Consider the following 24,737-nt stretch of genomic DNA (forward strand, 5'->3'; position numbering starts at 1 on the left):
CCCTTTTGGAAAGGGGGGCTCCCATACAAATGGAACACACATTTCTGCTTAACCCGAGAACTAAACAGAGAATAAATCAATTTTAGGCGAAACAAAGTTCGTCGGGTCTGCTAGTGCTAAATAAAAAGGCTCAAAAACGTTGTAAAGAGTATGGCAATGAATATAACTTCCTTACCCATACACCCAAAGCTTGCACTAAGTTCATCAAATTTATTGAATTGATCTTCTTACCTGCAATCAACAATACTTAATACAATACTCAACAATACCGTCTTCAGTGTGGCGTAGAATTAAATGGAATAGTACAAACTCGTCTTATGACAAGTAAATACATTCCACTAAAAGCTTAAAATAATGTTCGTATCATAGTTAACTTATTAGATGATTTTTTGAGCATTCTGAGTCCAGAATCGCCTAATCTGTATTGTTTTTTTTAAGTCACCATCAACAACCCAGCGGGTTGTTTACGGTTTGATACTGAGCACTGTTTATCATTTTCCACAATTTGTGCTGCTGATAACTATTCAGTTATCAGTTAACAATCGAAAACTAATAATAAACGCGTATTATTGCAAATAAAAGGAGAAAAAAATAAATATTGAAAGATCCGTATCGAAAACGAAGAACCGAATGCGAAAATTAATGTTTTGCATATTCCACTACAGAGGCACACATGGAAATATATTCTCACCAAGTGTTGTGGATTAGGCGACATTTAATCGTAAAAACTATCTGCTTATTCTAAATTAAATATAAAACTGGAGATAACATACCTATTTTGTGTGCATTTAAAGTTTTATTCTCCAAAGGTTTTTTCGATAGGTATACAAAATTTGCATTTCCGAGATAGGTTTAAAAAATTTAAAGAAATCAAGCATAATTTTTCATAACGACGTATGTAACAAAAGTAAACAAAACGGGGTTTTTAATACAACGTGACAATCACACGCGGCTTCATATAATACGCATCGATTTTACTGATTTCAGATCTTAAAATTCTTTAATTCAATCTTTTTGCGAATCGACGTATGTAAAAATTTCTATTTTTGAAGTCTCACTGCTACATACGTCGCTTTAACATATGGGAACTCAGAGCGACCTATGTAACAAAAAAAGCAAAACAAAACAAAACTGCAGTTGCGTCAATCGTGCACTATGGAAAACCGACCAATGTACACCGACGTACGTGTAGCATACCGGTGTATGTATAATTTTATCGTTTTTCACAATTAATTTGAATGAACTGAGCTTTAGTGTGAAGCACGCTTATTACGTGTCATGTAATGATGCATGCCAGCGGAAAAAAGTATTGAAAAAAGATTTAGTTTTAAAACAGTTTTAGAAAAAGTTTTGCCAACTTTCTGCAAAGGATTTCTCGAATCCTTATAATTGTTACATACGTCGTAATGAAAAATTATGCTTGAAATATGACGCACGGCAGTCGAGAACGTGAAGAAATAGCATAACATTCGCTCTTGTCTATCCGGAACAAAGTTAGTGGACTTTTTCTACTGGATATGGACTTTTCTTAAAAAACAGGCAAATTATCCAACTTCGGAAGTAGTGCGCTGGATTCGTCAAAAGATGCGCTAAGCAACGCATCAAATAATTTGACAGATAAAACTTCGGAAGAAAGTTCGGTTCGGAAGTCCGTACTTCCAAATTCTAATTCGGTGCTACGCCGACAATATAAAAACAAGACGAATTCTTCTTCTGACAAGTACATTCATATTAATTTATTCTTGGAGTATTCCATTTCCTCCTGTCGCGGATGTTTTTGTTAATAGATTTTATAGAAGCCAACATCATATTGGCTGCGTGTTGAGTAAGAAATTTGTCTCTGCAGATAAATCACTTTAAAAGATTAAAATAAGGCAATATTTCGCGAAGTGCTTTAGTTCATTTAGATTCTTATTGTTACAAAGTTGCAAATTTTTGTTTTTCTTCTATAGAGCATATTCTTGAATATAAATTTAGTGTTTACCTATTCAACTAACGGTTTACACACGTGTCATAAGACGAGTTCGTATAATTCCATTTTGCACATGCAAACGACCGAGTAAGACTGAAATCAATAATCAAAAATAAAATAAAAGCGAAACTTTTTCATCTAAACTACACCGGTGATGCGAATTTCTACATAATTATAGAACTCGCAGCAAAGCAACTTCCGTAATAGCATCAAATTGATACGTTGCGCAGAACATCAACGATACTCGAGCTACATGACATTTATTCGTTCAATATAAATTTATGAAGAGAAAATTGTTGAGTATATTATAACTTTTGAAAACTTCTGCACCGGCAAATGGTTAAAACCCCTCATCCCCCACCCCCTTCCACCAACCCGGTGCGATGCTCTGATTGACCGGGCGGGGTGACATCGCCGTGTCGTCACACATGGACGCAGTGTCTCCATCGACCTTCGTCGCCATCATGGCCGATGTGATCGGTGAACCCGTGCAGCACCTCGGCAGTCATGAGCCATGATTGGCACGTAGTCCGGAACTCGTTTAAAGATACGACTCAGAGTCGGACTTGCCATTTCAGCTGGCAACGAGCAACCATCGCCAAACGAAGAACGAACGAAAAAAAAAAACTTTTGTCCATCCACTCCCATCGCTTATCGTTCCACCGACATCATCAAAGTTTTCCCTCGACTGCTGCTTCCGTATCCTGACCGAGGCGAGAGGAGCGGCAGCAGCAGGCAGACAGTCAGCAGTGTCGTCCGATTTCTTCGAGGAAGGCAGCGCGCGGCTCTGCTGTGCGCTGGAGCCGGTCGAAGCTTCCTGAGGCTAACCACATATTTCCTTGGTGGAAAAGCAGCTCGTCGTCGTCGTCGTCGTCGCACCCAACAGCGCCCGAACCAAAAGCACAAGCCCCAGCAAAACTTCAACTCTTTAGGAAAGAATTTTCTTGTTTTTAACTTTCCTCCCACATCCAGTCCCAGTCTTGGGAGCGCCAGCGCTCCCATGGTTGCTCATCATCCCGGAAAGCAGCAGGTTGAATTGATGCTGCAGCCAGTCAGAAGTGGTTGGAGTTTTTCCCTTCAATTTTGGGGGACAATAGTTTTGAATTTTTCCATCCATTTTATTTACATCGCACGGATGCAGGACAGTAGTTTTCGGCGCAGACCATGCAGCATCAGCGGCAACGAACGGCGAAGGTTCGCCGGAAAATGATTTTCCGGCTGTTGAGCTGCGGGGTCCAGCAATGCAATGGATGAGATAGGATTGCGCGGGCTGGATTTTCGATTTCGGGTGCAACATCATCGCCAGGCGCTCGTTCGTTCATAATTAATTCCGACAATTATTCGCTGAAGTCGGTGTCATTTGGATTTTGCTTTCAGCTGGGTGCTCTGTTTACTTCGGATGAAAGCATTGACAGAGCGAAAAAAAAATGGGATTTTAATCTTGACTGAAGGCAGAGAGCAAATGTTTGTCTAAATCCTTTGTCGGCGGAAATTGTGACATTGCTTCACTTTTTTTTGTTATTGCTGCGTTGCGTCATGGAAGATGGAAAATGTAAACCTACTGAATTATTGAACAAAGCGGACAAAGGGCATCTAAACCATTTTTTTTCGGCTCACATCCAACCTTATGATTAGGAGTGCTAATTTTACGTTGCTATGAATTGGATGCGTTCATGCTTGAGTTAAAAATGGAAACTTTACCGATTTTGCCTTTTAAATTCTAACCCATTGATCTAAGAATTCTTTGCAAAGAATCTTTAATTTGAATGGCTGAGTTAAAAATGGAAACTTTACCGATTTTGCCTTTTAAATTCTAACCCATTGGTCTAAGAATTCTTTGCAAAGAATCTTTAATTTGAATGTTATATTTAACAAAAATATACTTATTTCCTGTAATACACCAGCAGGCGGTCTTCATGTCTTCTATTATCCTCGTGATCCAAAGCAACCGCTCCGGAGTATGAATGGTTTGACAGTTTGATTACAATTTTTATCATATTTTTATCAAATTTGCACTAATATTTATTTATTTCATGCCCAGATAGTTCAGTTTTGGAGTAAATGATATTCACTATCTGTGAATCTGCACACTTCGTAGACTCAATTTTTGAAGCCGTATTTTCGCACCATGGCCACTCGCCATAAACAGTTTAGGATTGATTCTATCTTTATTATAGCTTAAGACACAATCTCTATCCAAAACAATACTGGTGGCAGAGACTGAATTACTACCAGCTGAAATCTGACAACTCGCGCATAAAGTTTCGATAAAAATACGGGTTGAATAGGGGCGATTCCTTGATCCGTGATGCTACCTAGAAAAAACTTGAGAAAAAATAGAAACATAAAAATTGGCATGGTATGATATAGGAAATAAGAATTAAAACTACTCTAAAACGTTATATAAATTGCTCAAATACTTTTTCGTCTGGAGGGTTAGCAATTCAACAATTGTAAGAATTAGCTACTGCTTAAAAATGAAATATAAAAATTGAGATCACATTACAACAATTAATTGCATATTATTCGGCAACTCGGCCGTACGGAAATCATTGAGATCACCTATTTAATTTGTGGGTTTCTTAAATTCTAGCCCCATTGGATCAAGATTTTTATTGAAAAAATCTTCAAGTTGAGTTTTATAACAAAAATATATATCAATTCCAATCAAATATCATTGTATATCAATTCCTATACCACACCGTGAAAAATTTCCATGAATCAACTTTTTCTCTCGATGGCAGCTGGCGGTCTTCTTCTCCCCTATATTGATAGCTATTTTGTGGCACATTCTTATCCAGGCATGGCACACTCTGTTTTCTAAAAAACAATAATGTTTGGTGTTTCTCCGAAAGGTTTTTATTTTTTTTTTAAAGAGGGACTTTAAACACTGCATAGAAGTACTTAACTCCACAAGTTCACACAAAACTAAACACACGAAAACTAAAGTTATTTGCCGAACACGAAGGATCGAACATGAAGGATCGTGTTGGAGGCATGCTTTGAAGAAAGTTTGTGGAGAAACCAATAAGGCACCAAATTCGAACTAACGGTAACAGTCTGTATCAAAAAGTATCTGAAAACAATTAATGAAAAGCTTGTATAATACAATAAAATCTTAATACATTTTTTGTTATAGATTTTAAAGATTTCTAACTTCACGAAGCATGGCTGTTAGATGCGAGAGATGTTAGATTCTGACATCTTTTTGCCGCAAAGAGTTCTTCCAGAGTTTTAGAAAAAGAAAATTCCTTTATTCCTTTTTTTCGAATTGTTTATGATGTCGTTAGATAGTTTAGAATCTTTTAGTATTTCTTCCAGAAAAAACATTTAATGTTCACACAGCATTTCCAATATAAATTTTATATAACACCATGCTTCTTGCGGTTGTCTCACCAACGAAACGGAAAAAAAATCCGACCTTTAACTCTATTTTCAGTGCTGGTAAGCGTCCCACCACGCAAAAAAACACCATTCTAGATAGGATCCCATCAGAACAGAGGAAGAAATTCCGGCAATTAATTATATTTGCAGTGCGTGCATTTCATTCTGATTTACAATAACATCATTCTTTTTGCGGGCCAACGCAAATGAAGAAACGAGACACACAATTCTATTTGCAGCTCTTGTGGGTGTCTCACCAGGGGCCCTCCTTAGCCGTGCGGTAAGATGCGCTGCTACAAGGCAAGACCATCCCGGTGCCGGTTTAGGCAATTTTCGGATTTCAATTTGTCTCGACTTCCCTGGGCATAAAAGTATCATCGTGTTAGCCTCATGATATACGAATGCAAAAATGGTAACCTGGCTTAGAAACCTCGCAGTTAATAACTGTTGAAGTGCTTAATGAACACTAAGCTGCGAGGCGGGTCTGTCCCAGAGTGGGGATGTAATGCCAATAAGAAGATGAAGTGGGTGTCTCACCACGAATAATTGCTACCAAAGCAAAGAAATTATATCTGCACAGAAACTAGGTACTCAATTATATTTGCAGTGCTTGCGATCGTCTCACCACGAAGGATTACGAATTATGAGAAGTATCTGAAAAAAAAATCAATAGAAGGCTTATGTTACAAATATTTCTTATCATAAATATTATCAATAAATAAATCTATATACATAAAAATGAATTTCTGTCTGTTTGACCCTTATAAACTCGGAAACCACTAAACCGATCGTCGTGAAAATTTGTATGCAGAGGTTTTTGAGGCCTGGGATGGTTCTTAAAATGGTTCGAAACCCCACCCATTTCTGGAAAGGGGACTCCCATACCAATTATACAGGAATTTCGGCATAATTCGAGAACTAATCAGAGAATAAATCAGTTTCAGGCGAAACGAAGTTCGTCGGGTCTGGTAGCTATAAATATTTCTAATTCGGAACTCAATTTGCAGTACTGGACGGGCGTCCCACCGACGAAAATGAAGCAATTTCGGCACTAAATTCCATTTGCAGGGCATGCGGGCGTACCACCATTATTCTTGCGGGCTAGGCTTGTTCGAACCAAACGATTCGCTGATTGCTCTTTCATCGTGGTTAAAATTTTACTCCGAAAACAAACTAATTGAGCTTTTGCAGATTGATAATTAGTCGAAACCCTGTTGCCACGAGTGACGTCCTGGATCGAATATTGCAAACTGACGAAAGTTGTTGTATTTTTCTACTTCCAATTTTCATTGTTCGACACTAAGCAGTTCATTTTAATAATGTTTAGAATGTTCAGTCGAATGCTTCCAAAATCGAATAATTTCGTTTTCTAATGATACTTCGCATTTGTTCACTCATTGTGTTAAGTGTTAATGTTAATCGATTTTTATTACAATTTTTTTACGTCGTTTACGGAGTCTAACCTTTTTTTTAGAAGAATTTTAAAATTTGAGCATTTTTCCTGGAAAAAAATGTCTACGCGATTCTTTTACGTTTTTTTTTTCTCATCGCTTAGGGCTCTAATTTGCTTTTTTACAAGGACTATGAGATTTTCGTGGTTTATGATACTGCACAAAAATTAAAAAATTAAAATTAAAATTTTGTTGCCTAAATCGAATGGTTTTGATGAGAAACTCGAATGGCTTTGTTGCCAAAATCGAACGTTGTCAAAATCGAATGTGGCCAAAACCGAATTTAATCTGTAATTGTTTTGAAATCCTAATAAGTTATAAATAACAACAACAAGTCCAGGCTAATTGGAGACCCTAGTCCCGACTAATTTGTGAATATTGATTCTCGTCAATGAAAAACACGTAACTTTTGTCCCATCGTCAACAAGCGTGGGAGCCGACGACGTCGACGGAACAGGAACAGGGCCCCGAAATGTATTAACGTATTAACGAGAAAGATAAATAAACATTGACATCATCATCAATATTGAATGAAAACATCATGTTCCATCCAGGTTCGGTTGGCTGGCCGGACCGAGGACAATGAGTCGAATCCCAAAGAGGGAAACACGGAAAACGGAAAGCGGATAAACGATGCAAATAGTTGAATGACAAAAGTGAACTGAGAAGAGCCACTAATAAATATGAACGAAAGAAAAAGGGGGACGAACGCCGAAAGGGATGACAGCAAAATAAATAAGGTAATTTATTTCGGCATCGACAGGGGGAAAAACACTGACTGCCAGGCGGAGATTGCCGTTGGTGCAGGGATTCAGGAATCAATAGAGTCTTGTCCCTTAAGCCTTTGCCTGGGCTCGGCAGAAGGGAGCGTAAGTTGTTTACAGTTTTTATGGCAAGGGCAAAGGTTAGCGTAAATTAAGGTGCCTTTCGATCGGTTCCGCAAAATCTATTTCGCCGCAATCTCACATAAATAAGTTTCTAGTCCCGTTCGGGTGGGGAGCCATTGCCTTTCCGCACATGCATCCAAACAGGGAACGCTGTATCCAAAAAAGGACACACCAAGAAAGACCGACACCGACGAGGACAGCGAGGACGACTACGGTGGCGACAACGACCGCACAATGCAATAATTTAGCCCGAAAGCAAGCTCGTCGGTGTGCTTGCCAGAGGACCGCTGCTGCTGCATTCAAAACTTATTCCCGCACTTGATCTCGTTTATTTTGCTGCCCTCGTCCGCCGATCTCCACCCTGGGGCAGCTCTCGAGCACAATCGTTCTGTTTATTAGGGGGAGATGATATTTCCGTAAGAGTGTCTTCTGAAGCGCAAGCTGCTATTGAAATTATTTCATGGAATAAACAATTATTTTAATTAAAAGTATATGTTTAGATATCTACATTACAAAACCTATTGAAATAGTCAAACGGATAGTAAACTTTCGTCAATCTACTTCTGAATCACTCATTCCACTGTTTCGTTCCAATTCGCAACGTAATCAAAGCATCTCGTATCGCATCCTCTTGCGTCCGATTCTGCAATACTTCGCCTCTGCCATCCAGCTCAGTGTGTATCTCTCTATTAGAAGTGCACACACAGCCAGCGAGGACACGAAGAAGCGAACCGAGCGACTCCACCAGCCAGCCAGCCAGCAGCAGTAGCAAGCTCACACGCGAAAAAGCAAAACAATAAATCGATAAATAAACCTCCTCGTCCCAGCCGAAAAACTGGGCCAAGTCGACCAAACATCCAAACACGAACGAAGGGAACAGAAGGAACCGTGCGACTTCCCGTGCCATCCTGGCAGAGCGTGTTGTGCCATGCCACCATCATCATCCGGCGGTACCGGTGGCGACATCTATCCGTGAAAGCGCCTTCCTTCACACCAGCACACATACAAACGCAGCGGCACATCCTTATTTCGCAACTTTATAGTGCTGCTGATGCGTGTGCGGGGCTGTTTTGTTATCCTTTTTCGCTCTCCGAATTCGCACACTCTCACACACTGTTCGGCGTTTCGCCCATTTTTTGGCCGAAATTTCCATCCACCATGCAAAATTCGATAGCGAGGAGAGCCATACTACTGCCAAAAGGACAACGAACGAGCTGTGTAGGATTTGTGTGCGAGAGGCGAAAAAGGATTCTCACGCTGCTGCTGCTGGCTGATTCCTCGCATGCCGCACACCCCCGCCGGATCGTTTGTCGCGCTGCTGCTGCTGCTGTTGGGGCTAGGCAGCAGAGTGCCATCAGCGATATTCTTCGCCGAGGCTATTTTAAGAGCCCAACGTAACGACCGGGAGGCAAGAGGAACACGATTTCGGTGGTTTTCCGCATTTATTATTTAGCTCGAACAAGGATGAAAACATTTGTCTTGATGGGTCTTTTCTGTTTCATGGGAGCGTGATTGGATCTTTGATTTTATCCATAACGAAAAAAGTCAATAATTAACCCTGCACCTATAGTGGGATGAGTTGCGGAGAGATGGCAAAGAAAGCAAAACTTGGGTGGATGGATTTCGCTCGGGGTCTGTTCGAGGCGAAGGTTGCGAGAAAGGATCGGAAAACCACAAGATGTTTCTTTTTTTCGGGTATCGCTGGCCGTTTTTTCGTCGACATTGTTGGTGGGACGAAATTGATTGAAAATCGATAAGGATTAGGATTTGAGATCCGCTGCTTGACAGGAAAGGACAGGGGTGTAGGTGTACAGCAGATTGTTGTAGTTTGGTCTGGTTGAACCGATTGGCGCCATATCATCGAAAATATTTACTCTCAGGCACATCATTCTTGGGAAGATTATTTTCTAAAAATAGGTTCTGGACAAAAAGTCGAGCTGCAAAACATGATTGTGGCCTTACTGCTGTTGATTTTAAAATTAGAATCATGTAGCATAAGAAGTATTAACTCGTCTCATAGATAGGATGTCAAGGAAGTTCAGCACTCAAGTACAAAAAGTTCGCGTCTATCAGCTAAGGGAAGTTATTCATAATACGAAGTGTTCTGGATCCATGATTGATGTATTAATTTTTGTTGGCACAGAACCTTTTTTTTTTAAATCTTTTTTTATAAATTCTGGAGAAATTCCTTAAAAAATTCCTCTAGGAAAATCTTAGATAAATCCTTGCGTCTTGGAATCCTTGCGTCTTGGGATTTTCTTCGGAAACTCCTTCGAGAATTCTCATTTCTTTTGGAAATTACTTAAGGAATTCCTGAGCAATTTGACTTAGAAATTCTATCGAATTTCTTTAAGAAATTACTTCAGCAAATATTTCATTTCTAAGGAATTTCTAAAAGAATTCGTAGAGGAATTTCCGATGAAGTTCCTAAAAGAATTCGTAGAGGAATTTCCGAAGAAGTTTTCGATATTTTCTTAGAGTTTCTTCTTTGAATGTTCAAAGGAATATCTTGAAGAATTTACAAAGCTATTTCTGGGTTTATTTCCGAAGCAATTTCTGGAGGATTTCCTGGAGAAATCCCTGAAAGAAATTTTGAACAATTCGGCACCAAAATTTCAAATATATAAAAATATTAGAAATCTATTCCCTTGACTGGGTCACAGTTTATCCATTATCATATTGCTTCTTATATAGTCAGGTATTCCAGGAATTGGAAGTTTTTGAAAAAACATTCCAAAGAATTCATAGAGACCTTTCGAATAAATTACTAAAAAATATAGACGATAACATGCAACTTAGATTTAATTTTTGATGAAATTTTTTTTAAATTAATTTATCGCTTGACTGATTAACTAAATTTAGCTCCAATTATGCTGGTGTCCCACATGCAAACATGCTGGTGTTCCACTATTTGCAAAACTAAGTGAAGTGAGGAGTGAGATGTTTGGAATGAATAGTGAAAAGTGAGAATTGAGAATGTAGTTCTCACTTCCCATATTTTTCACTCCTGACTTCTCAAGGAAGCAGGAAGCCAAGAGAAGGAATGATAAGAAGGAATAAAGATTAAGTTTAAAAAATATCAATTTTCATTTCACTTTTCACTACTCACTCCTTGATCTTTTTACCTCTCAGTTCTCACTTCACTTTTCTCACTTTTCACTTCTCACTTCGCCTTTCTCATTTTGAATTTCTCATATCTTACTTCTCACTTCACACTTTTCACTACTCGCTTCTAACTTCTCATTTATCTATTCTCCCTTTTTACCTTCTCTCAGTTCTTACTTCTCACTTCACATTTTTCACTTCTTATTTCTCACTTTTCACAAATTATTTTTCGCTTTTCTTTTCTCACTTTTCATTTCTCACATCTCACTTCACAATTCTAATTTCGAATTTGTTACTTATCACTTCTCACTTTGAACTTCTTTTTTTTTTTTCTTTTCCTCGTTTGTCGGGTGAAGATCACTGCGTCCAGATTTTAGGACTATTGTGATATACCCTTTTATCAGAATACGTAAGTTATCTCAGTAACATGTTTGTCACTGAGATACCTTGGTATCGACTGAACTCAAGACCATCTATTATTGATGAATAGAGATCCTGAACTTCTTACTTCTCATTTCTCATTTTTCACTTTTCACTTTTTCTTCTCACTTCACAGTTCTCACTTCTCTAAATTCTTACTTCTAACTTTGCACTTTTCACTTCTCACTTCTCGCTTCTCATTTCTTACTTCTTCATACTTCTCGCTTCTCACTTTCCACAATTTGCTTTTCACTTCTGACCTTTCTTTTCTCAGTTTCCATTTCTCACTTCTTACTTCACATTTATCAAATTTTACTTCTCCCTTTTTACTTCTCACTTTTCATTTCTTACTTCCCACTTCTCACTTCTCACTTCTAACTATTGACTTGCTATTTGTTACGGCTTATTTCTTATGAGATTTTCGAAATGTCTTATTCCTCACTTCTCACTGCACACTTCATGTAATTCTTCATTTCTCATTACTCACAATATAAGTTATTTTTACTTTTTGGCCAAACGGCCTTCGACCAAACGATATTCGGCCAAATGGCCCGATATCGTATATATTGTGCACGTAAACTAATTCTGACAACAACGAGTTAGCGAGGTAAAAATGCTTTGGGAAATTACTTCGACTTAGAGAATATCGAGTAAGGAAAATATCGACTTACGGAGGTAAGGCAGTATGCGAAATTCATGAGACTTTGAATTGCATTGAGTAAGAGAAAATATCGAGTTACAGAACATCGAGTTGGAGAGAGTTCGCTGTATTTTAGATTTTTAAATAGTTAGATGCTTTAAAAAATATGGGTTCTTTGGAAAAGTTGACCTTAAATAGATCAAAGAATCGACTGAGATAATAAAATGAGATGAAATTTTTAACGGAAAGATCAACTTCGAAAATTTTTTCTTTTCCAAAACATTTTCCCTTGGAAATAACAAAAATCCCTTCTGATCTTCTATGAAGATCCAAGTAAACCATGCGTCAGTTCGGTTGTGTTATTTTTTTTTGCGCGTTAAATTTTTGTTGTCTTTGAATTTCGGATGGTCCGCGTTCTGTGTCATTTAGAGAATTAATCTTCAAATGAGACAGATCCTAAGAATGTTCTGTGTTCAAAGAATTTTTACGGATGAAAAGGGATTGCTGATGATCAAAAATTCTGCCTTACGTATTCGGAAAATTGATCATATTCTCCCTCAAGCGTGAAGTTCCAGGTCTCCGGACTTATTTGGTGAGATTGTTTTGAAATGTTTTTTTAATATGTTTCTAATGGGTTAAAGAAAATACGCGCTAGATTGTAAATTCCGGAAGTTTGCTGATGGATCCATTATCCAATAGAAAACAGGCGGGGCTTATTGTTTGCAAAAGTGACCTCGGGCTGGTCATGAAATACCAGGCAGTATGAAGTTGGTCACTGGCACTACAATAGAGCGAGCACTTTCTAACTCCCGGACTAAATCTGACTCATAAAGTATGTAAAACAGACAGCTTTTTTCCATAACATCACTACCAGCCAGTGGTGGTTAGTTTGTACAGAAACACACACGCATTTCCCTTCTAATCTTTTGATCTTATTCATCATTCTTGAGGTTCTGTTTCAATATTTCATGAATTGAATCATTCAACAATCCCTGCAAAGCATACACTTAACAATCGTTCCCAGCATTTTCCTACGCCTCGTCAAACGGTCGTTGCCCCCTCGAGGCAATCTGACAACCAATAATCCGGAATTGAAATTGATCGAAAATCACATCGTTGGTTATTTGTCAGCGTGCAGCGATGACTCACACCCCAAGACCAATTCTACCCGCGTGATTTCTACTTAATCCTAGGAAATACCTCAACACCGAACGGCCGACAGCGGACTTTTATTAATTTATTGATTTTACCCGAGTTGCTCAGTCTAAACTAAGTACCAAAATCCTACACGTTAGGGATTCCCTCAAGCAGCTTCTACACACAGGACACAGAATAGGCGAGGGAGAGAGAGATAAACGTCCGCAAAAGGGACCTCTAGCACGCTTGGGATGTTTTGGGACCGAAGAAGGGAAAAGTCGTAAAAATTGATAAGATTTAGGTCGGAAACTACCTGTCCCCGGCCTGGCGCTTGAGGGACCACATTCCAGCTCTGAGTCACAAACGCACACAGCCCTCGCTAGTCCGTGTTCCTTCCTCATTCGCTTCCCTCTGTCGCACTGTCACAAACAGCGACCGTGCCCCAAGGTTTTGCGAAGGCGGACACAATTTCGAGAAAAATTTGAAAACTTTTCCTTTCGAAGAAATTTGCTAGACATGTGTCCGGTCAGCCCGCAGCTCACTAACATCCTTATCGAAAATCCACCTCATTCCGAACGCAAGCACTTTAAAATATTGATTTTCTGTTATCCGATTGTCATGTTTCTCTTTTTCGTTTCTTTCCATATAATTTCCTGCTTTGGTTTTCGGTTTGTCAATTGTCGACAACAGTAGCCGCAGTCACAGCCGCCACCGACAACGACGAGGACGACGGCGACGCCATCGATGCCAATCAGCCGACCATCACCATCAGTCCGGGTCGAAGCGTGTGAAGCAGGGCCGACGCGACGGGCGCCTCCCAGCAGGATATGGGGGGTGGTGGAAAAATTGGATGAGCTTGCGCTATCAGTGACAAATATGAAAATAATATGTAAATTTATGAAAATTTGATAAGTTTTTTTGCTCTGTTCGGTTCGCGTTTACGTTCTAATTGGTTCGCGGGTGCGACTTTTTTTTGTGTGCGTTCGTGTTCATTTGTAATACAATCGGGATTTTTATCGCCCGCAATCCGGCAGAGTCGGCGGCGGATGCTCGGAGAGGAGGAGAAAAATGTCATGATTTATCTGTTTTGTTGAGTTTTCATTCCGACCCGCTATTAAATTTAACAATAATTTTCGCGGAAGAGAATCAAGTGCTCGAAGAACGCCGGCAAGGAATTCGTGAAATCAAGTGAATGTCAAGGGAACGAACGAGGAGAGAGTGCTGTGCGCTTACAGCAGTAAATTAACGGCGCGAACGTCGAAGGAGCGAACAGCAGTGCGGAAAACGAGGACGAGCCAGGAGTGCTTAGTGGCGGCGGCGGTGCGCGCTGCAGTCGGCCAAGATGAACACGTACGATTACGATTACACTGCAACCATGGAGTGCCGAGATAATGGAGTACTTCGTGGAGCCGTGAAAAATAACACAAGAGGTTATTATTTATTGCTTTCATTTAGTTCTGATTCTTCTTTTATTTTGTTATTAAGTATTTTGGGGTTTGGGCTTTTCGCAGCCGCAATTTCGCAGGTTTGCCCCGGTCTCATTATTTACCATCGTAGCTGGTTCGGGTTCAAGTTTTGGGTTGGGTTAGGGCTCCAAAATGACGCGTGAAACCGGTGCAAATGGGGTGGAAAAAGGGATCGAAATGCGGTGACCACCTCGGTTGCAGTCAGCCGGACGAGCTCCAAGGTGGTCGGTAGCAGTTTATCAAGGTCGATTTTCTTCGGTGGTGCGATAGCCGGTTGGAAGAAATTATCCGGAAATAATTGAGCAAATTTCGAAAGCGGTAACGAAGTTGATAAATTACTGTCGCTTGCCGTTAGTTAGTGGGACGGGTGCGCATGTTTTTCTCCGGGTATGCGAAATTTGATTTGTCGGGTTTCTTTACACATGTGAATGAAACATCGATTTGCCATGCGACAGCCATGTGTATCGAACTCAACAGTCTACTCGTCTACGGCTGCAGTGTGTCGCGTCTCGCGACTCAACTGTCAAGTTATATTACCGATATTATTATTACGGATGTTTTCCACGGATTCAGTTTTGGAAAATTAAATGAATCTGAATAAAACGCGAGATTGTATGGACAAATCAGAAATAAAACTCCAAAGTGTGGCCGGTATTAACCACTTTAGGTGTACATAAACCAGTATTACTGCATCGGCGGAGTTGATATCGGTGATGAAGGTATAATTCTGATATTGAATATTCCGACCATTCTTCTTCTTCTTATTGGCATTACATCCCCATACTGGGACAGAGCCGCCTCGCAGCTTAGTGTTCATTAAGCACTTCCACAGTTATTAACTGCGAGGTTTCTAAGCCAGGTTGCCATTTTTGCACTCGTATACTCGTATATTTATTCTGATCATTACTGCTTAGCAAAGTGGACTTCTAACAGGCACAGCAAAGAGAAGATATCCACTTGGTTATGAAGTACTCTTGCCAAAAATTGAAGGTGTTTAACCATATTTCATTCAAGTGATAATAGAGTGGAGGTGTTTAGACATTCAAATCGCGTTCCAAAGAGGGTGAAGTCTAATACAAAGATTCATTGATAGAACTTATAAATTGCTTTTAAAATCTCTTAAAAAGTCAAATAAATCCTGAAAACATCATTAAAGTTTAGTTTGTTTTGTTATGTCATTTATGTTCTCTTCATATACGGGAATTCCCACAATAATAATAAAAATCGATTGTACGACAATTCCACAAGAGCCAGTTCCCCGAATGCAATGTCCCCGAATGTAACATTTCCCCGAATACTTTCCCCTTAGTTAGCCTTGCAAGCAAATGCGTAGGATTGCCAACCCGGAGAAGATGAGTTCAATTGTCGTTCCGGATGCTTTCGGTGGGGAACATTCGCGGTTTCTTGGGTATAGTGTATCCAATCCATTGCACTTGTCACACAGAAAAGCTTTCAATTAATAATTATGGAAATGCTAATGGAACACTAAGTTTAAAAGTATTGGAATGTAGAGTCATTGCAGAAGGAGAAGAAGCAAAGCTTTTTTTTCTGGCCGGTATAAGGCTAAGTTAAGACAGGATCAGCGTCCTGTCGGAGGTCGCACAGACTGAATACTAAACAACTACCATTAGGACATTCACACAACACCCAATGGACCAGTGGAGAATTTTCCACTTTACGAAAAGTTTTCTCCTTACAAGGGTGGGAATCAAAGCCACACTATATAGGTCGCAAATACGCCTAGGCGACTGACGGCATTATCTGCACGGCCACGAAGCCCACAATTGAAATACGATTCATCATACCGAACGCATCTGCCCGGTTTAAATAATGCATTCTCAAAATGAACGCATCTTCCGAGTATAAGGTGAAAGGAGGAGGTAATGCCTTCTATAAATGATAGCATTGCCCGGTATTAGGAGAAGGGGAGTGATAATGCCTTAATTAAATAATCGGCAAGAAGGAATTTTCTCCTCCGTTCGCATTATACCGGGCAGACACGCTTACCCGGTATAAGGCGAAAGGAAGAAATATTCCGTTAAAAAAGGAGCGTGTCTACCAGCTATAGTAAAGGATTGGTATAAGACAATTATAATTTTTAAAACTGTTGTTATTCAAAACTACAAAAAAAAAAAAACTTTGAGGGCGTCAACAAATTAAGTAACGCTTAGAGGGGGGAGGGAGCTTGAGCGATGTGTGACGGTCCATACAAAATTTTCAGAGGTTTCATGCAAAAAGTGTGACATTCCACAATACGGTACCATTATTCTCACAAGTCTCACCGTCAAATGTCATACCGCGAAAATGGTTTCGGTAAAATGTTCCTTGGTGTAATGTTATGCATGACATTCAATACATATTGCTTAAGAAGAGATCCTACTTGCGAAACCAAGGCTGTTTTCAATGATTTTATAATCCTCGGTCGATCATTTAGTAGTTTGTCAATAACTCATTCCCGAAGCTGAAGGAGGGCAAACTTTTTCTACAACTCTGCCTAACAGTTTGTTATTATTATTATAATCTTCATTAAAGAGGTTTTTAGCCCAAGGCTGGTTCACCTCCGAACTAACAGTTTGTTGTTTGAATTCCATTAATAACGAAGCTGAAGTACTATTTGGAATTACTTAAGCGATATGATTGAAATATTGGTATCAATTAGTATGACTTACTGTAAGAAGCTTTTTTACTGTGTTATTAGTGGAACCTAAACTTCTTTTGAAAAAAGAGGTTCCTCATGACCTTATTCCAGAGGGTAGACACATATTATTAAAAAGGAAGAACATTCTACTGATTCACTATTCTGGGAGAAAAACACACTTCTAAATAAGGGACACATTGAATTATTCCGGGCGAATGCATTCTTTTTAAAGAAGAATTCGCACCGGGCAAACGCATTATTCTTATTTTTGTTGTTCGCAATTCAACTTAAAAAACTCTACTTTGATTTCTTTATTATTTAAGAACACATTATGGAGAATCAAGAATATCCAATATTATTGAAGGTCTTCACCTAATTACCTCCAAGAAGCCACTCTTGAACGTATCTTTGAACGCTTCTCTATTCAGATCGACTGTATGATCGCAAAAATGTATTTATCAAGGATGTTATCGATCATTTAGTAATTTGCGTTCGATCATTTAGTAGTTTGTCAATAACTCATTCCAGAAGCTGAATTCCAAAATGTGTTGTATGGTCTGAGAAAGGATTCGATAGAATTAGACTCAGGGGATTATTAGATCAACATTTGAAAAGGGCGTAATAGTTTCATTCTTTCTGATTCCTCGTCTACATTTAAAGCTACATTTGTAGACGAAGAATCAGAAGGAATAAATTTTGGCTGTTACGCCCTTTTCAAATGTTGGTCTAGAATTTCTTCTTTTTGTCTTTATTTAAGAGAATTGCAGCCCGATGCTGGCTCGTCTCCGAAAAAGGGGATTAGTTATTAAAACCACACTGGTGGCAAATGTACGTGTTTCAATGTAAGTGGGAAAAAGAAAATTGTAACCAATTTGAATATTTTAAACTAATTAATAAAATGTGATCACAGATCTGATGATGGCTCAATGGAGTAAGCCGAAACGTTATTAAAAAAACGGAAATTGTGTATTTTTCATCACCGATAAAAATCAACAAACCAGAAAATACCCTTGGTTTGTAATAGATGCTTTATTTTTGGAGAATTGTTTTGTTCGGTGAAATGTTACATTCGAGGAAATTACATTAGGAAAATTGGTTTTTGGGGAATCGAAATCATTCAACCATACATTTTTATAAGTCACGAAATCATGACCAAACTTTTTTTTTCTTTTTGGGAACAAGATTGTTCTTTCAAATATGTTGGCTATCTAACATTTAAAAAAATATTGGCATGGATCAAAGTGTGCCGCGCTAGAGAGTAAACATGAAATTATTTGCTCCCGTCATTGTCGTCATTCTCGTTGTTGTTTTGCTAAATGTTTTTTCCCACATCGTTTAAAAAGAAGTTTACCGGTCTTGGAAGTGTTCTTTTTTGGTTCAGAAAGTGAAAAGTTTTGGTGAGATTCTTTCAATATACCTACACCATGTTTTCAATAAAAAATACAAAATGGATTCTAGTCTGGAGTCTGGAACTAAAATTCGGAAGTTGGTTTATAGATCTATTACCCATTTGATAGTGGTTGCATAAACACGCGGGCCTTTTGTGTCCATGACCTTGAACTGGTCATGAAATACCAGGCAGTCTAACTGTTATTTAGACTGCTTTTCCTTCCATAATATCACTGCCAGTCAGTGAAGGTTAGATTGGACACACGCACATATTGAAATTATTATTTCTATGCAGATTTGGCTAAAGTTACGAAAAACTGTTCAATTCATCTCTCGAGCAGAAGTGCTCGATCTTCATTGATTCATCAAATGGTGCATCTACAAGCAAAATTTGTCTGTTCTTTAATGTTGTGTGAGAAATAAAACTGCTGTTTCACTCAATCATTATAATAAATCATGTTTAGGATTGATTATTTTGTTTGTTTTCTTATGCATTGTGAGTAATTCGAAACAGCTGATGATATTATCTTCTTCTTATATATAAAAATGAAATGGTCTGTGTTCGTATCCGCATAACTCACAAACGGGTAGACGGATTGTCTTCATTCCTTCAGCAGATATGTCCGTTATCGTTTCCGACGGGTTTATATGATATTTCCTTATGCGGAAACCACGTTTAAAGTTGAGGAAATAATGAAAAACTAAAACTAAGATTTGTATGGATATTTTGCATGGGCAGTTCACAACGCGTATTTTCGCCTACTATGCAGGACAACGTCTGCCGGGTCGACTAGTTTTATTATAAACATCACAGCAATAAGTAATACACAGAAAAGGAAATTAGAAGCACGCAAACTACACCAAGCTCTTCTAATCACTTATAATGTAGAATAGTGCTTTGAATATTGGTAAAATTGGAATACCGATTCTTTTCCTTCCACAAATGGGCTGGTAATACCGATATTACCAGTTTAGGTGAAAATGTGACACCGAGAAAGTCTTAAAGCAACACAAAAAGATCTCCAAGACTGAAAAACATCATTAGGCCTTTGAATTTATCAAGCAGAAATCGAGGAACTTTTTTAATGGGCGTAATTGATTATGACCTTGATTATTGGAATGACAATTGTGCTCTTTATTCAAACTGTTTTGGTCAACTAATGTACCAAACAGAAAAAATAGTTTTCGATCTATCAAATAGTATCGTCGATTGAACGAAATAAGTATACTGAATAATGAGAGTACGAGTCGTTTCAAATTTCTAGGTCAAATACAGTTACGTCTAATTCCTTGAAAAATCTTGATGGCGAGTTGATTTCAATAGTGAATTATTTCAATGGACGCATTTCGCTCAAACCGTATTCGAAGACGGCAGCACCCTCTCAGATTTCAATGAAGCTTTCTGGACATGTATACTTTGTCACCAAAGACACTTTCCATACTTAGTATTTTCAAAAATAATCTAAACTAGCTTTTAAAAAATAGTCCTCCCGATTTTTTTTTCTCAAACGGATCTAATTGAAAAATGACTAGTCATATAGAAAGTGTTGTAATTATTACAAAATCGAAGCTCTATCTTCAGAAGGGCGAATGTCCCAAGAAAGAATTCTCTTCGTCGACTTCCCCTCTTTTAAAGCTGACAAGCTGAGGATTTCTTTGCAGTTTATCACCTCAGAATGCAAGTTCGCATTGTTTTCTATCGTGCTGCGGTGATAAACCACAAAGAAATCTGCAGATTGTCACTTTTATTAAAAGAGGGGAAGTCGACGAAGAGAATCCTTTCTTGCGACATTCGCCCTTATTCCAGATAGAGCTTGAATTAGTCAAATTTTCGCACAAAAATTTAATCGTCTCCAATCAGTTCGGTTCATGGCTGCATGCTACACGCAGTGCCAGTGGTGGGTCATTTGGCATAAAGAGCTGAGCAGAATGGATACGTTTGCGTGCGTTTTGACACTTTTACCATGGGAAAACTGTCAAAACGCATCGCAAACGTATCCATTCTGCTCAGCTCTTAACGCTATTTGACATCAGTCCGTTTGGCATATCGACCGCTTGGCATAATGGTCATTTGGCATGATAGTTGTGTGTGTAATCTCCAATTTCGGATCTATTGCAAAATATTTTAATTATTGTTGTTATTGATGCAGGGATCGACTGTAACTTTTATATTCATTTTACGGCTACTCAGTCTGGAATTGTAGAAACTAGTTTATGCGTTGCCCAACGTTTCGACACGGGGATTGTGTCTTCCTTACCCCTGAGGAAGTACTCTGAATAAAAACGAATAAAATCGTTTCTACAATCAAAGACTGCGTAGCCTTAAAATAAATATTATTGTTGCTTTTACATCATAAAAGAAATTCTGCTTTTATTTTAAAGTAGTCGAACCTGCCCAATCTTGCTCGGGTTGTTTGTTTTTTAGTCTTAACTGTCAAACGTTTAGTTGATTGCAGCATCGCACTCTAGATTGATTCCAGTCCAAGCTTGATGGTTTCCTTCAGAACTCATGTAATCGTATGTAATCTATAGTCAATATAGTCTTTTTGGATTTTGTTAAACTTTTCCAGCACAATGTTCTATTTCTCCACATATACAAAATTGGGTGAGCTCAAGACGAATCGATTAGTGAGGAAATGCTGCTAATCGGTCCATCCGTTCATGAGTTATATTGCCTCAAAGAAAATGTAAATTAATTTTTATATATAGAGATGTTGATAAAATGTGTATAAGACTCACTGCTGGAGTCACCACGATTTTTTATACCTCACTTTTCGACTTATCATCTTACGCTTTCTCGGCTGAAGGCAAGGTAAGGCATGATCCCTTTTTATTCAAAGAATGCGTTTTCCTGGCAGAAGACAAAAGGGGATATAATTCCTTCTTCCAATTCAGTTTAAGCAAGAAGTAAGATAGATTGTGATTTCTTCTTTCACTTCAGGCATTCGATGGTTTTAAGATAAGGAAGGGGGCTCCTTAGCCGTGCGGTAAGATGCGCGGCTACAAAGCAAGACCATGCTGAGGGTGGCTGGGTTCAATTCCCGGTGCCGGTCTAGACAATTTTCGGATTGGAAATTGTCTCGACTTCCCTGGGCATAAAAGTATCATCGTGTTAGCCTCATGATATACGAATGCAGAAATGGTAACTTGGCTTAGAAACCTCGCAGTTAATAACTGTGGAAGAGCTTAATGAACACTAAGCTGCGAGGCGGCAATGTCCCAGTGGGGGATGTAATGCCAATGAAGAAGAAGAAGAAGATAAGGAAAGTTATTATCTTTTTTTTAAGAATCCAGATGGGTCAGAAACAAGATTGCCTTTTACATGTTGCAGAAGACGGAACCACAAATAGAAATGTTTGCAAAAGTTTAAGATCAAACAATATTTTTCACACGAAAATGCAATGATGCACTTCTTTCAATTCATGCTCGGTTTAAGGCAACCGTGGGTAAGAAATTCTTTTTCGAAAAATACCTTTTGTAATGCACGAGAGAATGAGAATCCGTCTTCTAATAAAATGATGGAATCCACATAATGGGAAGTTTTACTGCATACCCTTACATGGACAACAAAACTAGCCACCAATGTCAAAAAAAATCAATACTGATTTATCTTGCTAGTAGATGTGTCAACATTGGAAATGTTTCCATCTCTACCGAAATAATTATGTATTCTTCTTTTTTCACGTCGTACAATCATGCAGCTCAATTATCATGCATTGCCCTTTTAATATGAAACGCAGCTGATTGGCTAAATCTTATTCATCAATCACACAGCTCAATTAACAATTCAAACACCTACATAACAAATATGTCAAACGACTTTATGCCAAATGACATTATGCTAAACGGAGTACAATTGCTCCAAGCTCCACATTTTTCTTTCCCTCAAATCGCTATAAAGAACCATTTACCTAGGTTAGTTTCCTACATTCTGACTATCTGCCCGGCAGTCACCCGATTATCGCGATGTGAATGTTGGATGATTTTTCCCAACAGCTGATGCAGCTCGAGGTTTGTTCACCTCCGAGGACTCCAACTGTGCGTTGGACTGGTCTCGTGAGTCGTGTCCGTAAATGACTGGCAGTTTAATGAGCAGTTTGAAGACAATCGATGGAAACCAGCTATGGCAGCTATTGGATGAACACGGTTTTCCGGATAAACTGATACGGTTGGTCACGGCAACGATGGACCGGATGATGTGCGTATGTTCGAACTTCAGGGGAATTCTCGAGTCCGTTTGAAAGGGTTACGGCAAGGCGACGACATTGGTCGAGAAGATGGTGGAAGCCCACATCAGACTGACGAGGGAAGACGAAGTACATGACAAAATGGTTTTGAACAGAGCGTAAAATATTCATTTTCATGAAGCTACTTCAGTCCGAATTTTGACAAACATCGCATGATTATCCAAAACATAGAATGAATTTGTCAGACGACTACTGCACCAACTCATTCATTCGACTGTCACTGAGTGTGTTTACTATGTGCAGAAAAAAACATAATTAGGATTGTTTATATTGAGGTTTACCGTTGAAAGTGCCTTGCGGATGCAAACGGATTCAGTTCTATATGATAAATTACTTCACTCATTTAAAACATGTTTAGATTTCAGATAATTTATCAGTTTGTAGAATGTGCATAAATATTCAATGACTAATATTCAATCGAATATTGACAGTCCAGTGCTGACTATGAATGCTTCTGAAAGTGATCTGAGAAGTGAAGAAAGGTGGACTTCACCAAAAAATTTCGAATATTTTACACTCTGGTTTTGAAATGATAAAAGCCTTTTAGGACAAAAATCCTTCAAGACGTAAAGGGCTTTTCGCCTGTGAGACATTGTTTTAAAGAAAGTCTTCCAAATAAAGTAAACATCCCTGTAGAGTAAAAAACTCAAAGAAATATTCTGGTAGAATTCGTAGAAAAATTTTCAGTGGAATTTTCCGTGGAAATCAGATGAAATGTCTATGGATATTCGTAAGAATTTCCTGTGGACACTCAAAAAAATTTCTTATGGTCATTTGGAAAAAATAACCCGGAAAACTCTGAAAAAAAAAGCCTTGAGGAATTTTGGAAAATTTCTCATGTAAATGAAGAAAATCTGCCGTGGCAATAGGATAAAAAAACCCTCGGAAATTGAAAAATATTTTCGGTGGAAATTCAGAAATGTATCCTTGGACATTCGAAAAAACTGCTGGTAGAAATACGTAGCTCGGAAAAATTTCTTATGGAAATTCGAAAAATTCGAATATTCTGAAACACAGGAATCGGAAAAAAAATCCCATGGAAAATAAGGAAAACTTCTCGTGAAAATTTTGGAAAAAAACACCTAAAAAATTCTCCTGTCCTGTGGAAATTCGAAACTATTTGCTGTAATTTTCGAATTTTTCCCATTGAAATAAAAAAAAAATCCTGCGAAGATTCGGAAAAAATGTAATGGAAATTCGGAAAACTCGTGGAAATTAAGGAAATTTTTTGGTTGGAATTCAGAATTCCCGTGGAAATGAAACTTCGTGTAAATTATGAAAACGTTCCACAATAAATAGGAAAAAGTTTTTCGTAAAAATTTGAATGGAATTTAGGAAGACTTTCTCATCGAAAAGCAGGAGAAATTCCCTGGACATTCGGAGGAATATCCCGTGGAAATTTAGGAGATTTTCCCGTGGAAATTCGGAAGGATTCCCCGTGAAATCGCATTACAAAAACATTAGTGTTACTGCACCAGCCATCTGGTGCGTTGGACACAATTTGACAAATGTAATGATTTTTTTTCCAACCGTTACTCCGTTAAACAACAACCTCCCAAAAACAGCCAGATTGGGCTGCGTATGGTAATCACTTCCACGAACCGCCCCTAACCGCGTGTTCCGTGGAAAATCGATTCCGGGGAGGTGACATCCTGCCTAGCGAACCATGGCCTTCGTCCCAATCTTCGGATAAGTGCTGCACCCTCCACCCGAGCGGCGAGGGACAAAATCTTGGGTGTTTACTTGTTTGATTAAAAGATTCTCTGTTGTGGTGTGCCGATCCATCTTGCAAGGGGCGAATTTTTCTTGTCCAACATCTGGTGCCATCATCGATGGTATGTTTGCTGCTGCGTCGTTCGGCGATACGGATCTGCTTAGTGGTGTAATCGACGTGATTAGCAGCTGTTTGAAGAGGATTTGGCCTGGTTTGCAAAATCTGCCCGAATCATCAATCACTTGGGTTGGGCGCAAAAATGGCACGCCCGACTGGTTCGGCTTTAA

General features: G+C 38.8%; 1 protein-coding gene across 8 annotated transcripts in view; it reads left to right on the forward strand.

Moving 5' to 3' along the window:
• The window catches only part of LOC134227332 (teneurin-m), a 422,322-nt gene that overhangs the window by 12,841 nt on the left and 384,744 nt on the right, over nt 1–24,737 (forward strand). For 4 of the 8 annotated variants that reach the window (XM_062708724.1, XM_062708726.1, XM_062708731.1 and 1 more), the window contains exon 2: nt 13,687–14,426. The exons of 3 other annotated variants lie outside the window; for them this stretch is intronic. In XM_062708724.1, coding sequence (XP_062564708.1) covers nt 14,339–14,426 — 88 coding nt within the window. In that variant the 5' untranslated portion in view covers nt 13,687–14,338. The remainder of the gene's footprint in view (nt 1–13,686; nt 14,427–24,737) is intronic. One more of the 8 variants, XM_062708725.1, reaches the window with a different exon arrangement.

Source organism: Armigeres subalbatus, chromosome 3, assembly GCF_024139115.2.
Source record: "Armigeres subalbatus isolate Guangzhou_Male chromosome 3, GZ_Asu_2, whole genome shotgun sequence".
Classification (NCBI taxonomy): Eukaryota; Metazoa; Arthropoda; class Insecta; order Diptera; family Culicidae; genus Armigeres; species Armigeres subalbatus.